Source organism: Pseudozyma hubeiensis (genome assembly GCF_000403515.1).
Source record: "Pseudozyma hubeiensis SY62 DNA, scaffold: PHS58, whole genome shotgun sequence".
Classification (NCBI taxonomy): domain Eukaryota; kingdom Fungi; phylum Basidiomycota; class Ustilaginomycetes; order Ustilaginales; family Ustilaginaceae; genus Pseudozyma; species Pseudozyma hubeiensis.
In genome coordinates, this window is record NW_012133840.1 from 624,360 (window position 1) to 638,371 (window position 14,012).

Sequence of the window (14,012 nt, forward strand, 5' to 3'; positions counted from 1 at the left end):
CTTAGATTCTAGTAGGACGTTGCAGAGAGGATGAGGACGACATTCGGATGATGCGGGACATTCGACACGAGATGCGAGGTGGGGTCTATATCGGCGAAGTGAGAGATGGTGGATCAAGCGCTTGCGTCGACGTAAGCTGCGTGCGCTGTCGAATGTAGCGGAAAGCTTGTAGAATGTGTTGGGGACGCGGTTCAGATTACGCTTGCTGGACGCTGCAGAGAGCGAGGCGTGGAGCGAGTTTGATGGCGAGGTTACACCGACCTGATCGAGCCGACCCGGTCGACGAGTGACGGAAGCAGCGGTGCTAGGGCTGAGGTCGGGAGAAGAAGGTGTCCGACGAGACAGTTTTGGTGGTGGTGTGGGTCACAAGGTTGTTTGTGGAGAATGGATGGTGGATATCTGCTAAGTTAACCTTGACGAAGCACAAAATGAAAAAATCTCGAATTGAGTTGATAGTCAATTCGCTGGTGTGCACAACAGTCGAGCACGTTTCTCGGCATCAACATCATGACACAAAATATATATTTAATAATATTAATAATGCTGAAAGGTTCCGACCCTGCATGCTCACATCACGCTGCAAGACGCCGCCTGGATACGAGCTGTGACCATTCATGCCAAAGGCATCAACGACGAGAGAGGCAACTCCCAATGTCGAGGATTGAGCGAGGTGAGGCTACGCTGCCTAACAGCCTGTATTGTAGGCGGACGAAGCCCAAGGTCAGGGACAGCACGAAAGGATGCAGCCCGCTGCACTGCGATGCGATAAGCGAAGCGCAAAATTGGCTCAGTAAGCCAGAAGGCGCCGCGTCGAATTCGTATTTTCTCCGATCCGAAACGAGCGACCCCCGTCATAGTACTCCATATAACCGAACTCTCACAATTGACCGTCTTTATGGTGTTCGGATTGATCCGACGGCGGCGGCGGTGATCGTCTCAAGGCCGATAGTGTGGACAGTCGGACCGCAGATGCCGATAATGTCCAAACCATGTGTCAGACTCAGACGGAGACGCAGCGAGCGAGCTGACAGAGGGAAATGTGCGCAACGAGGCTTGATGCACCTCGAAAAAGTCTTGGCGCCCAAGCCGATGCAGGATTCGGCTGTCGAGTGACGTTGACTTAGCTGCAGATTCACTTCGGCCCTCGAATGTTACATTTTGAAAACAACTTGCAGCTCACTCACAGAGAATCGCATCTAACATTGCGTGGCAAGAAAAAAATGTGCGCAGGACGTGGCGGCGCACGAGCGACAGGAGGCTGCAGGTTGCAGAGGAGGCAGAGATGGCGGAGGAGGCCTTTTTGGTTTCGCAGAGAAGGGTGGTGGTGGACGACAATGGCCGTTGCGGCGCGGAAGTGGTCAGATACAGTAGGCCGCTTCTTGTCTTGGCGACGTTTGATTCGATCCTCGCGCAAGCGCAGCTGTTCCAGCCGTTGCCCATCTTGAGCGTTGCCAACATCAACGGCCATGTCGTCCGACCGATTGATTGCGTGCAGATTGCAGACACCAGGATCATCGGTGGTTACAGCGATCGGTCCAGTGAAATCAACGACACAAGGTGTAGGCGTGACGCGCAAATTGCCAATCAGTCGCGCTTAGCTCTCGAGGCGCGTTTGAGAAGATCCAGGGTCCAAGTCGCAAACACTTTCCAGTCTCCTCCTCGTCCTCCCATACACACGCGCACACAAGAGCTGTTCAGAAACACTGCTTGTCATGCTAGACAGCTCATCCTCGCTACTTTCCTCCATACGCACTGCGTTGGACGCATCTCCACCCGCTGTGGCGCAGCCGGGCACTCTGCGTCTCCACACCCTCTTCTCCATCCCACGCCAGGTCAAATCCCTCTACCCTCTCGCACACATTCACCCCACTGATCTAGAGTACAACAAGAAGGCTGCATCCATAGGCGCTCTAGAAGAGCAGATCTTTGTCACCGCCAGCTGGGCTCCACATTCCCACGACAATGTCGAATCGGCAGCAGAGGCCGTCGAAAACGACCAGAGCGGCGAGACCAGACCGCCCACGGAGACTGCCAGAGACCGCAGCGCACCTCTCCTCATCTTAGCCGTGGAACTCTACCTCTACACCATTCACGAGCTCGGCTCAGCAGTGCTCTACGTCTCCAAACTCGATTCCAGCGGATACGGCCCCAAAACGATCCCCACACCGCTCAGAGAAGCACTCTCAGACCACGTCTTCAACGACAAGACCACAAAGTTTGGCAACACTCTCACGGCAACTCTCACATCGGCGGTCACCCAGCACTTCACCTCCTTTCGACACTGGGACTCGAATGCACAAGCCAGCTCTTCCTCCACCATCTCGCATCTTTCCGTCCACATCCTTGCTCGTAGTCAAAGAGCCTACCTGTTTCCCTCGAGTCCCGAAAACAAGGACAAGAAGGTGCTTTCCGACGGAGCGCTCATCAAGTGGTGGAGAGGTGTCATGTCCGACGTTGTCGTTGCCACTAGGGACGACACTTCGCCTGTACGTTCAATCGCCTCAAACAAGGGCGAGGCGATCGATGCAAGAGCGTACTACGTCGTTCCTGGCTATAACAAGTTGGAGTCGCATCCCTTGGTGCCGCTTGTTCGTGATGATGCTGCGGGCAGCTCGACCGGAAAGCCACGGACAGCGGATCAGATTTTGAGGCAAGCGAATTGGACATATGGCCACCCATACAGTCCCGACGGCGCCAACTGCAGCGAAGCCGACCTTCCGCCTCTACCGCTCCACTGGCGCACCTCGAGCTTTGCTTTGCAGAGCACCAAAAGCGAGCCCAAGATTCAAACAGACTCAAGTCGAAGCGACTACGATCCAAAGAGAGTCAGAACAGTACCGACGCTCATGCCGCACTTTTCGGACGATCCGAAAACTCGATTCCTCGACGAAATGGCACGAGACGCACACGAGCACTCTGGTTGGAAGAAGAAGACCGTCACCTCCACTGCAACGAACAGCAATGGCAACGGGTCAGATGTCAAAGCACCGGCGGTGACCGGCGAAGAAAAGGAGAACGGTATCGAATCAGAAGTCGACATTTCCACCTTCAAGGGTGAAGAGCAACGCTCCCAAGACACCAACACCAAAAAGAGAGCTGCGGAAGAGAGTTCCGCGAACGACACGGCTGAGAAACGGGCAAAGGCGGACGCTGCATCTTCCGCCGCTTCCACCACCGCAACGTCCGGGTCGGGAGTTCCGCTGATCACACTGCGTGCACTCATGCGCGAAAGACAGGCGATGGACGATCTACCCATCGACGAGTTCTGGGAACGGATGGCATTCCGTCAAGAGTGTTGCTCTGGAAACGCCGTCGGTGTGCTCGTCATTCTTTTCACTCGTCATCCTCCTTCGAATGGCGAGGAGGATGCGGCGACGACGATGACGATGGAAAGACAACCGTTGTCGCTACCGTACAAGGTTTTGGGGGATCTGGTGTTCAAGTCGTTAATGAAGGATACGTGCGAGTGGAACAAGGTGACGCTGGCGAGGCAGCTGACCGAGGCGTGGTTTCAGGGTGTGGATCGCGAGGTCAAGAGGAAAGGTGGGTTGGCGCAGTTTTGGAAGGAGAATGAGGAACAGCAGCCGCAGGAGGGATTACTGGTGGGCAAGGGAACGATTTGGGACGACTTTGTGTTGAAGGCGCCGACGGAGGAGCAGATGGAAAAAGTCAAGAAGCAGGTGGAGGAAAAGAAGGATGCAGAAGGCCCGGCCGGAGTGGCAGGAGGTGGTCCGTCGGGTGGGCCGACGAACATGCTAAGTGTAAAGAGGAAGAAGAAGCCTGCCAAGTAGACGATGGGGAGCGAGCATGCAGAGACTCAACCTCGCTAGCAATCAGGCTGTCAAAAGATATCAATTGTGCGTGAACCTCATCGAGGCATCGGCGATGAGAACGACGTGATTGTGGATGTCGGTGTGAGCGGAGGAGGAAGTTGAGAGCGGTGTTGCTGAGAGGCGTGCAAGTAGGCAGGGAAGAGAGGCGAGACGATGCGACCTCCCTTCTTGGATGTTTCTTGTACTGATGCATCTTTCCCTTGCGCTGATGGAGTTGAGCTTTGCCGATCCACTATCGTCGCGTGGGATGTTCTGGGCAAGCATCCACTCTCCAACCACGTCTCCCAATCCCATACCCTACCATACCTCCCCCTGCTCGCCTCATCCATATCTCCCTGCTGGTCCCACCTCATATCCACATACCTATCCATCAAATTGTTCACCACTCCCTCTCTCCTCGCCTCCTCCCCCACCACCCTCTCCCAACTTGGCGGCTTCGCACTCCACCTCCCTCCCTCCTCATCCTCCACCAACATGTGTCGTCTATCGCTAGCGAACCAATCTAAGAAATCCTTTCCCGCAACACACCTGAAATTTGCCTTCAACTCCTCCCGTACCATCCTCTCTGGTCGAAATGTTTGCGAATTGTACTCGTCCCACGGGACCGCCCTGTTCCCAGCCTCTGACAACGTCGAATCGAAATCATACACCCAGCTCTGCTTACCCGCAAATGTGACGACAGCTACCACGTGATAGTCCCAGATCACCGGCCATCCCGCATCGGGCAGTTGAGATGCAGATTGAGAGTACAGTAGTACGGTGCGGTTGGAGTTGCTGATGAAACCCACGTGGACTTGCCAGAGCGACGAAGAAGGAAGGTGCGAGAGGAGGTAAGAGGTGAGGTGGTAGACGTTCTCCTCGCAATAGCAGGATGTGTAGAGTGAGGGACTAGGGAACGGAGGTGGTGTGATGGCTGGCGGGACGAGAGGTGGAGAGGAGGAGGAAGAGGGAGCGGAGGCGAAGGACGGTGCATTCTGAGCGCTGCTGTTGGTTGAGATGGTGGAGAGACGAGGGATGTCGGATGGAAACGATCGTGAGATCTTCGCTCGAAGCGATTGGGTTGAAGATCTGCCTTGCTTAGTTGGGGTGGTGAGGACCGGGTTTGAAGTAGATGCACTTGTCGACATCGCGCTGGTCTCTGATGTCGGAGCTGGACCGCTCATACCGTGCAAGCGTGCGCTTGGCCGGCAGATACCGCCTACATCTACCAGATCGTGATGGTGGGAAGAAGGATCATCCTGATCGAGCGAAACTGGTACAACCACAAAGTGGGATTAGATAGGCAACCAGCAATATGGCCAAATCGCAGACGGCGGAAATTCTTGAACTCTGCAGATCCCCGCATAGAGGTGCATGCATAGGTAGGCTTGACTTCCATCAAGGGTCCAACTATCGCCCAACACTTCACTCACTCACTCATTCCGCTTCCAGATCTCGTACAGCTTCACTCTGCTTCAAATAAGAGTACTTTCATTTCGAGACATAGCAGAGTACGACGACAAGTCGGAATGCGCAAACTTCGATCAACTGAATCAAAACTTAGCTCCAGCTTCCCAGTATTCTCCATCTTACTGAGCCTTGGCCCTCTTACTCTTAGCCTTATCCATCCTGTGCTTGGTCACGAGCTTGCCCACCTCGTTCTTCAACTCCTTCTGCAGCTCCGGCCTGTATCCAAAGTGGAAGATGACCTCCAAAAACACAAAGAACGGAGCCAGCACCACGGCGCCCAGCAGATTGTCCAAAAGCGCGGGAGCCCTTCCCTCGTGCACGCCATGGCCGTAGAACTGACTGATCCATCCCAGCGCCTTGATGCCGATGGCGATCTTGGTAGCATCAGGGTGGGTGCGAGCGAGCACAGTGGAACCGTACCAAAGGCCGTACCAGATGGGGGCCAGCATCAAGGCAGCGGTGGCGTCCAGAACCGAATAGTAGAGCCAGTAGGTTCCCATGAACAAAGCAGCGTAGTTGAGTTGAGCGTATTGGAAGATTTGGGCGGGAAGGATGGAGGAGAGCACGGAGCCGGCTTGAGAGAGATAGGCTGCAGCGAGAGGCGAATGGTCTTGGATGAGGGGGAAGATGGAGCCCTGCTTGGCTAGGAGTGCCGAGGTGGCGCTATTAGTCGGTCGGAGAGCAGGCAACAGAGGAACACAAACGTTAGCTCAGAAGAGGTGACAGTGAGAACAGGCGTATAAGGAGAGACTCACAATATGATCGAAGGGACACCGACAATGTGAATGGCGACATTGATTGGGTCTGTGTGGTACGAGCCGTAGAAGGCAAGCTGCTTCTTGAGGTTGAAGGGATTAGCGGTGGCCGACATTTTCGATCTTGTCGAAAGGTGAAGGTGGCGATGATGGTGATGACGATGATGGTGGAAGAGCGGATGGTGTTGTCGAAAGTGGATGGAGGGCCAAAGCGCACAGCGATGGCGAAACGCGCGGGATCGGATGTCCGGCTCGAAAAGCAGCCGCTCGAGCCGACGTCGCTCGATTTAACATCTAAGTTCAAATCTGAAGGACCTCCACGTCGAACACTTTCTTCTCGACGAGCACGGACCCTTTCCTGCTTGCTGCTCGACTACCTTCAACGACGATCCACCACCTTGCCCCGAGGTCTCTGTGACCGCTCATTAAAGGCAGCAACGATGGACTTCGAATCCATACCGCCGATCACAGGCGCCTGGGGGGCCCTCACCCTAGCGACCGCGCTGCTCGAACACACGCACACCATCTCGTCCTACCAGCTTTTCTACACACCTTCGCTCGTCTTCCGCAAGTTCCAACTGTGGCGTCTCCTCACCACCTTCCTCTACTTCGGTCCGCTAGGTCTCGATTTTGTCTTCCACCTGTTCTTCTTCATGCGCTACTCACGCATGCTCGAGGAGAACTCGTTCGGCGGTCGAAGCGGTGGGAGAGCCGCATACGTGGTTCTGCTGGCATTCGCAGCGACCTGCTTGCTCATACTATCGCCTCTGACAGCACAGCCATTCTTGGGATCGCCGTTGGCGTTTGTGCTGGTATACATCTGGTCGAGGAGGAACAGGCATGTCAGGTTAAGCCTGTTTGGGTTGCTGGTGATCAACGCACCGTATTTGCCCTGGAGCTTGGTGATCTTTGGGTGGCTGTTGCATGGGAGCTTGAAGGCGGTGATGGGGGACATCAGTGGCATTGCGGTGGGGCATCTCTGTAAGTATGGACGAGATGAGACGGAATGCTCGCATGTCTACTGACGCTGGGTTGATGCTGCGTTGTGGTGACACAGACTACTTTCTCGTCGACGTCTGGCCAAGAGAGTATAGATCCGGCGGCAGGAATCTCTTGGCCACTCCTGACTTTCTGTAAGTTGCTGATGCTGTAGAAGGCTTCCTTCCTGACAGCCGATAGATTACTGACGCCCTTTGTCGTACTTTGGATCCCTTTCACACTTGCGTTGACTCCCTTAGCATCCGGCTGCTCGATGGGCCCATCGAAGCGCACTGACTTTATTGGCCGTAGCTTGTTCAGTCTCGTTCCAGTCATCCACATTTGTACTACTATTCGCACCGCAAAACACTGATACCATGTCTTTGCATCCATTCGCCCCTCCATCCAAAGTGTGTGTTACAAGCTGCACTGTAAATTGGACCCTGAATCTCGCGGCTGCGCTCTGCTGCTGCCAAATCCGCGCCGTTCTGGGTGGAAGTGGAGAAATTTCGGTCCAAGTGTGTCTCGGTTGCTCAGTTCTTCTCTCTCTCTTCCCAATCCTTCCAGCTTCATCCGCCCTGACCACCATCACAACACAGATTCCCGACCATCGTCCTCTCTCGAGCCTTCATTGGCTCGACGTCGGCTACTCACGATGGCGGACAAACCCAACAAGCTCGCCTTCCTGTCCATGCAAGCGCCGGCTGGTTACGTCGCTGGTCTAGGTCGTGGTGCCTCCGGATTCACCACACGTGCCGATATCGGTCCCGCCCGTCTCGCCGCTTCCACATCCAAATCTAAGAACGAGGAAGATGAAGCAGACGATGGCGATGACGACGATGGAGGACCGGGACGAGAGGAGGAGGGACAATTTCAAGATCCAGAAAACGAGACTGGCTTGTTTGCCGGTGCGGTTTACGAGAAGGACGATGAGGAGGCGGATAGAATTTGGGACGCGGTCGATGCCAAGATGGACCTGAGGAGAAAGAAGTTCCGCGAAGCAAGAGAAAAGGAGGAGAGGGAGAAGGCGAGAGCGGAGAAACCACAGATCAGCAGTCAGTTTGCGGACCTCAAGAAGGGGTTGAGTAGTGTCACTGAGGATCAGTGGGCGTCGCTGACCGAGTCGGGAAGTGTAACAGGCAAGAAACGCAAGGCAGCAGCGAAACGAGAAGCGAGGAACACAAGATCTTTTGCGATATCGGACACAATCTTGACCGGAAACCGCGATAGGAATGCCGTCGAGTCAGCGCTCAGCACCGACCAGATGCAAGATGCAGACAGCGCAGGAGGCGGCATCACCTCCCTCGCCGAAATCGGGGAAGCCAGAAACAAGATCTTCACCCATCAACTCGATGCAGCCTCCCACTCCGGCACATCCACCTCAATCGACCCGAAAGGGTATCTCACCGAACTCTCCTCCACCGTCATCAAAAGCGATGCCGAGATAGGAGACATCAAGAAAGCTCGCTCGCTCCTCGATTCCGTCATCAAAACCAACCCATCCCATGCGCCAGGATGGATCGCAGCAGCCCGAGTCGAAGAAGTGGCCGGGAAACTATCCAACGCACGCAAGATCATCCAACAGGGATGCGACCACTGTCCCCGATCGGAAGACATCTGGCTGGAAGCCGCACGACTCTCCTCCAAGGAGAACGCAAAAGTGATTCTGGCGCGGTCGATCCAGTACGTTTCGCAGTCGGTCAATATCTGGTTGAAAGCCGTAGAGCTCGAGACCGATACCGAAAGCAAGAAGCGAGTCCTACGCAAGAGTCTCGAGTACATTCCGGCGAGCGTCAAGCTTTGGAAGGAGTTGGTCAATCTGGAAGAGAATCCGGAGGATGCGAGGATACTGTTGAGCGGCGCAGTTGCAGCTGTGCCGATGAGCATCGATTTGTGGCTGGCGTTGGCGAGGCTGAGCGGCGAGCAAGACGCCAAGAAGGTGTTGAACGAGGCGAGGAAGACGATCCCTACGAGTCATGAGATCTGGATTGCCGCGGCGAGGTTGTTGGAGGAGACGGAGCGCGACGAGGTCAAAGTGGAAAAGACGGTGGCGGCGGCGGTGAAGGCGTTGAGGAAAGCGGGAGTGGAGTTGTCCAGAGATCAGTGGATGGCTGAGGCCGAGAGGGTGGAGAAGGAAGGTAGTCCCATGGTGTGTGGTGCCATCGTGAAGGCGACGATAGAGTTGGATCTGGAGGAGGAGGACAAGAGGGCGGTGTGGGTGGAAGACGCACAGTCGGCATTGGAAAAGGGTTGCATCGAAGTGGCGAGATCCATCCTGGCGTACACGCTGAGGGTGTTCCCGGATCGACCAGCGATCTGGACCCAAGCTATCGCACTCGAACAGCGACACGGGGACCTTTCTTCCACGACATCCTTGCTCGAACGAGCAGTCACGTCCTGTCCCAAAGCAGAGGACCTCTGGCTCACCTACGCCAACATCCACAGCGAAGCGAACGACATCACCTCCGCTCGGAAGGTCCTCATCAGGGCGTTCGACGCCAACATCGGAAGCGAGAAGATCTCTCTTGCTGCGGCACAACTCGAATCGTCCAACGGTCAACTCGTCGCCGCGGGCAAGCTGTTGGAGCGAGCACGCGTCGAAGTCGACACCGCTAGGGTATGGATGAAGAGCGCTGTGTTCGAACGGGATCACGGATCGCTCGAGAAGGCGTTGAAGCTTGTCGATGAAGCCTTGATCAAGTTCCCGCAGTTCGACAAGCTTTACATGATCGGTGCACAAGTCTCGCAAATGCTCTACACCTCCGAAGACGCCATCAAGAAAGCTCGAGAGTACCTGTCTCGAGGAACACGATCCTGCCCCACCTCTTCGCCACTCTGGATCCTCTCCTCCCGACTCGAATCCTCCGCCGGCCTCACCATCCGTTCCCGCGCCATCCTCGAACGAGCCCGACTCCTCAACCCCTCCTCCCCCACCATCTGGTACGAATCCATCAACACCGAGCTGCACTCCACTCCACCCAACCCCACTCAAGCACGAACCCTCCTCTCTCGTTCTCTCCAGACCCTCCCTACATCCGGTCTTCTCTGGTCGCTCGCCATCTCCCTCGAACCGCGGTCCTCGCGCAAAACAAAGATGACCGACGCCCTCAAGAAAACCTACGACGACAGCTACGTCCTTTGCACCGTAGCACAACAGTTTTGGCTGGAGTCGAAAATCCCGCAGGCACGAAAATGGTTCCTTCGAGCCATTCATTCCGCCCCTCACATCGGAGATCACTACGCCGTCGCCTACAAGTTCGAACTCCAACACGGATCTCCCGAAGACAGACAAGCAATTATCGATCTAGTCCTCCAGAACAAACCCTCCCACGGACTCATCTGGCCTTCCAAACAAAAACACCCCCAAAACCTCAACAAACCCATAACCCAGATCTTACCCCTAGTAGCACAAGCAATCACTCCCATGAAGTAACCTTCTCCTCATCTTCACACACAGAACACTCGCGAAATCTCAAATGTATAACAAAGGTATTACGCTGCGAATCTGAAACAAAATGCAGAACAAGAACAAAGCGAAAAACAAAAGACAAATGTGCAAAGAAGCGACTGACAAGAGACAAAAGTTTACAAAGCGAAATCCTCCTCATCGGTCTCATCAGCACCCAAAGAGGTATCCGCCTCCAGCGAGCGGGGCCCCGCGCCGTTCGACGCCTTCTTGGGTTTCTTGCTCGATCTCGGCTTCATCGTAGGTAGCAGCTCCTCCCTTCCGCGCAAGAAGCGGGGATGCGCAAAGCTCGAGTGCGCTCCGTACAGCTGCACAGCCGTGTTGAGCGTCGACGACGATCCACCGCCGCCCGACTCGGCGCGTTTGGCCGCAGCGACCTTCATCTCTGCTGCGTCCAGCAAGCGCGAAGATGGAATGCGTTGGAAACCGTACAGGTTGAGCTGGCGGATGAAACTGGCATTGTTGCCGTGCTTGAAGAGTCGAGGGAGCACGTCGGCGGCAAACTCGTTGGCGACGTCTGGCTCGCTCGACAGAATGATCGAGGTGCCCGCCTCGTCCCAACGGATGTACCTGCTGTACTGCTCCGGGTTGATCATGAGGTGCCACAGCTTGGAGATGAAGGCCGAGCAGCTGGCGGCGCCGCCGAGCCTGTCGCGGATCGCGGCTACCTGTGCCGTCTCGTCCGTGTTGCCGGTGGCGCTGGTGTTGCTGGTGGCGCGTGCGCCTGCCGCGGCTGCCTTGCCACTGAGCGAAGCTTTGCGCATGGTCGTCGGAGCTGCATCGCCCATCTCGGTCGCTTCGCTCGCCATGCTCTCGGATCGCTCGTGGCCCTCAAAGTGCGATGCGAGCGTCGAGGCATAAGCACCGGACTCCTTGCGTGCACCGTAGCTCTGCGAGTAGCGAGGCGACTGGCTGTACGCGCCGCCCTGAGCAGGACCGTAGTAGCCTCCTGTCCCGTTGAGACCACGTGCACCGGCACCGTAGGGTGAACCAGAACTGACACCGTAAGGCGACTGGCTCAGTCGGTCGCCGCTGCCATCTTCTGGACTGCGTGCAGCAGCAGCGTTGCCAAATCGTGGTGAGGTCGACAGGACCCCCGCAGAGTAAGCAGGAGCCGCCAGGCCGTTGCTGAGGCTGCTTCCGCGTCGATGCGCTGGACGGTTAAGCGGTGCGTTGGATCCTGGCGAGTAAGCGAGACCCATGGAAGCACTCAGCGGACCGGTGGTGGCCGATGGGCTGGTGGCATAGGGATGGTGTCGAAGCGGTGCGAGGCCGCTAGTCGCAGTTTGACGGTCCGAGCTGTACTGACGGCTGAGGCTGACCGCGATGTTGGAGTTCGACATGTTGGGCGAGCGGCTGGCGTCGAGCGGATGACCTTTGGCGAGCGTAGAAGGGTTGCCTGGGCTCATCTGGAAGGTGAGACCCAAGCTTGCATTGGGCTGATTGGCGCCAAAGCTCGAAGGCGTGCTGCCGAGCGCCGCATCGCCCCTCGGCACGAGCCCCTGACGCATTCGGGCCTGATACGAGGCGCTGTATGCGTAGTCCGCCTCGTCCTCGGTGGCATCATCGTCGTCCATGCGCATCTCTTCGTCCGTCTCATCGTCGTCGACAATGGCAGCGGATCTACTGCTCGCGTCCTCGGCGCCGTAACGCGATCTGGATCTGGACCTCGACTCCTTGCGGTGGGTGGTGGTCAAGCTCGAGGAAGTGGGTGTGCGCGCGTACGGGTGATCGCGACCGAAGCTGGAGGAGTAAGTGTAGCTGCTGGGGCCAGGAGATGCAAACGAAGGGCGTCCATGCTTGTTGTACGAGTATCGTCTCTGCTTCATAGCAGCAGCAGCGACGTCTGCCGACGATGAGAGTGCCCCGCTGCTGTGGTGGTGCTGCGAACGTGAGGGTCTGCGAGGAGTGGTGGAGCTCGGAGACGCTCTGGCTTCGTTGCCGCCAAGCGAGAGCTTTCCGAGCGAGGCGGTGGCCCAGCTGGGGCTCATGATGGCACTGGGGTTTGCAGCCGCCTTGGAAGGAGGCATGGCCTCGTGAAGCTCGGGCGAAGGGACGCCATCATCCGGCAGCTCCTTGGGACCGAAGCAGGGACTCGAAAAGGCAAAGACCTCGTCTCCGTCGAGCTCGATGCCTGACTCTGCGGTGGCGCGATCGGTTGCGGCGGTGGAGCCTCGTGCGTATCTTGGCATGGGCTTGCCGAAGCTGTCATCCTCTTCGTCTTCGTCATCGTCGAGATGGTTGCCGCGCATGCGCATGGCCGATGTCTTGAACGAGGTGCTGAGCGAAGGCTTGTTGAAGGCGGTGTAGCTGTACTTTCTGCCAGCCGAGATCGAGTAAAGGTGCGGGTCGGTGCTCCTGCTCGGGGACCAGTTGCTGGACGTGACGGAAGTGGGACCGCTCGAGATGCTGGAGCCTTGCAAGGTCGAGTAGCGTGGCGAGAGCATGCTGGCGTTGAGCGGTGGCAATCGCACGGTGGCACTGTGAGGAGACTGAGAGGCTTTGTGCGACGCGACCGAAGGCACATCGGGTGGCGTGGGGAGGTCGTTGGGTGAACGCGAGGCGTGCGAGTTCATGGCGACCGGGTCCAGCTTGGCGATGGAGCCGGGAATGGGCAGGGCCTCGGCCATATCGGCATCTCCGTCGTCTGTGAGACCAGCCTTGGAGAGTGCAGCTGTTCTCGCATGAAGAGCAGCGTTGAGACTCGAGTTGGAGGATCGCACTTTCGGCGACACCACCTGTTGAGCCACGGCAACAGCATTGACATCGTTGGTTGCGGGCGCAGAAGCCGTCGGGACCGCGAAACCGGTTTGGCGGAAGGTAGGAGAGGACTGTGCGTTGGCGCGAGATGCGCGAGGCTCTGTGTCGACCGACATTGTGTGAGTTGTGGCTATATGCGGAGCGTCGAAGCCGGCCTTGGTACAGCGAAGGTCTCTGTGGACCGACTGTTGTAGTAGTAGCTGGCCTGCAATCTGACGAGGAGCTGCGGGAGATGAGAGCGGCTAGCCCTGGATGGCTTTCGAAAAATCAAGTGGGGGGCCGAGACGGCCGATGCCGATGGCGAGACGCTGGAATGAAAGCTCTTCACGAAAGAGGCAGGATGAGGTTGGTATAGAGGCTGAGTCGATGCGAAGCGTTTGGATGGTGGGACCAAGGTGAGATGGAGGAATGAAGAGAGGAAGAAAGGACGGATGGCGTTTGACGTTGGCGTTGGTGGGGCGATCAAGAAGGAACAAGCCAAGCCAAAGCCGGGAACACCAAGGCACACCAGGGCTGCGACAGCTGAGTCGACCTTCGAGATCTGTCGCAGCTCGGATCGCAGCAGACACTGAGGATCGAAGAAAGCACTCGCACGCACACACGCGCTGCTGCTCGCGGAACAGCCGACCTTGCAGCTGAATGCAGCTCAACCCAAAAAGTGACACAAGGCACTGGGCCAGTGTCGCCCGCCAACTCAGCTCAGCCGGATTGTTCGCTCTCCGTCACACGGCGCACTTGCTGCAAGAAGAACTGAGATCGTCGCGCGTCGAC

General features: G+C 56.8%; 4 protein-coding genes across 4 annotated transcripts; 2 read left to right on the forward strand and 2 right to left on the reverse strand.

The window, feature by feature from the left end:
* Positions 1-50: 50 nt before the first annotated feature.
* PHSY_006376 (hypothetical protein) lies at positions 51-3,791 on the forward strand (the record flags this gene model as incomplete). Its single annotated transcript, XM_012336978.1, has 3 exons — positions 51-131; positions 551-670; positions 1,833-3,791. The coding sequence occupies 3 exons, from the start codon at positions 51-53 to the stop codon at positions 3,789-3,791; spliced, it is 2,160 nt and encodes a 719-aa protein (XP_012192368.1).
* A 1,610-nt stretch (positions 3,792-5,401) lies between these two features.
* PHSY_006377 (hypothetical protein) lies at positions 5,402-6,077 on the reverse strand (the record flags this gene model as incomplete). The annotated part of the gene is made up of 2 exons (XM_012336979.1): positions 5,402-5,925; positions 6,038-6,077. The coding sequence occupies 2 exons, from the start codon at positions 6,075-6,077 to the stop codon at positions 5,402-5,404; spliced, it is 564 nt and encodes a 187-aa protein (XP_012192369.1).
* Positions 6,078-6,183: 106 nt separating this feature from the next.
* On the forward strand, positions 6,184-10,448 carry PHSY_006378 (hypothetical protein; the record flags this gene model as incomplete). The annotated part of the gene is made up of 2 exons (XM_012336980.1): positions 6,184-6,722; positions 7,583-10,448. The coding sequence occupies 2 exons, from the start codon at positions 6,184-6,186 to the stop codon at positions 10,446-10,448; spliced, it is 3,405 nt and encodes a 1,134-aa protein (XP_012192370.1).
* A 152-nt stretch (positions 10,449-10,600) lies between these two features.
* PHSY_006379 (DNA binding transcription factor) lies at positions 10,601-13,357 on the reverse strand (the record flags this gene model as incomplete). Its single annotated transcript, XM_012336981.1, has 1 exon — positions 10,601-13,357. The coding sequence occupies one exon, from the start codon at positions 13,355-13,357 to the stop codon at positions 10,601-10,603; it is 2,757 nt and encodes a 918-aa protein (XP_012192371.1).
* Positions 13,358-14,012: the final 655 nt, after the last annotated feature.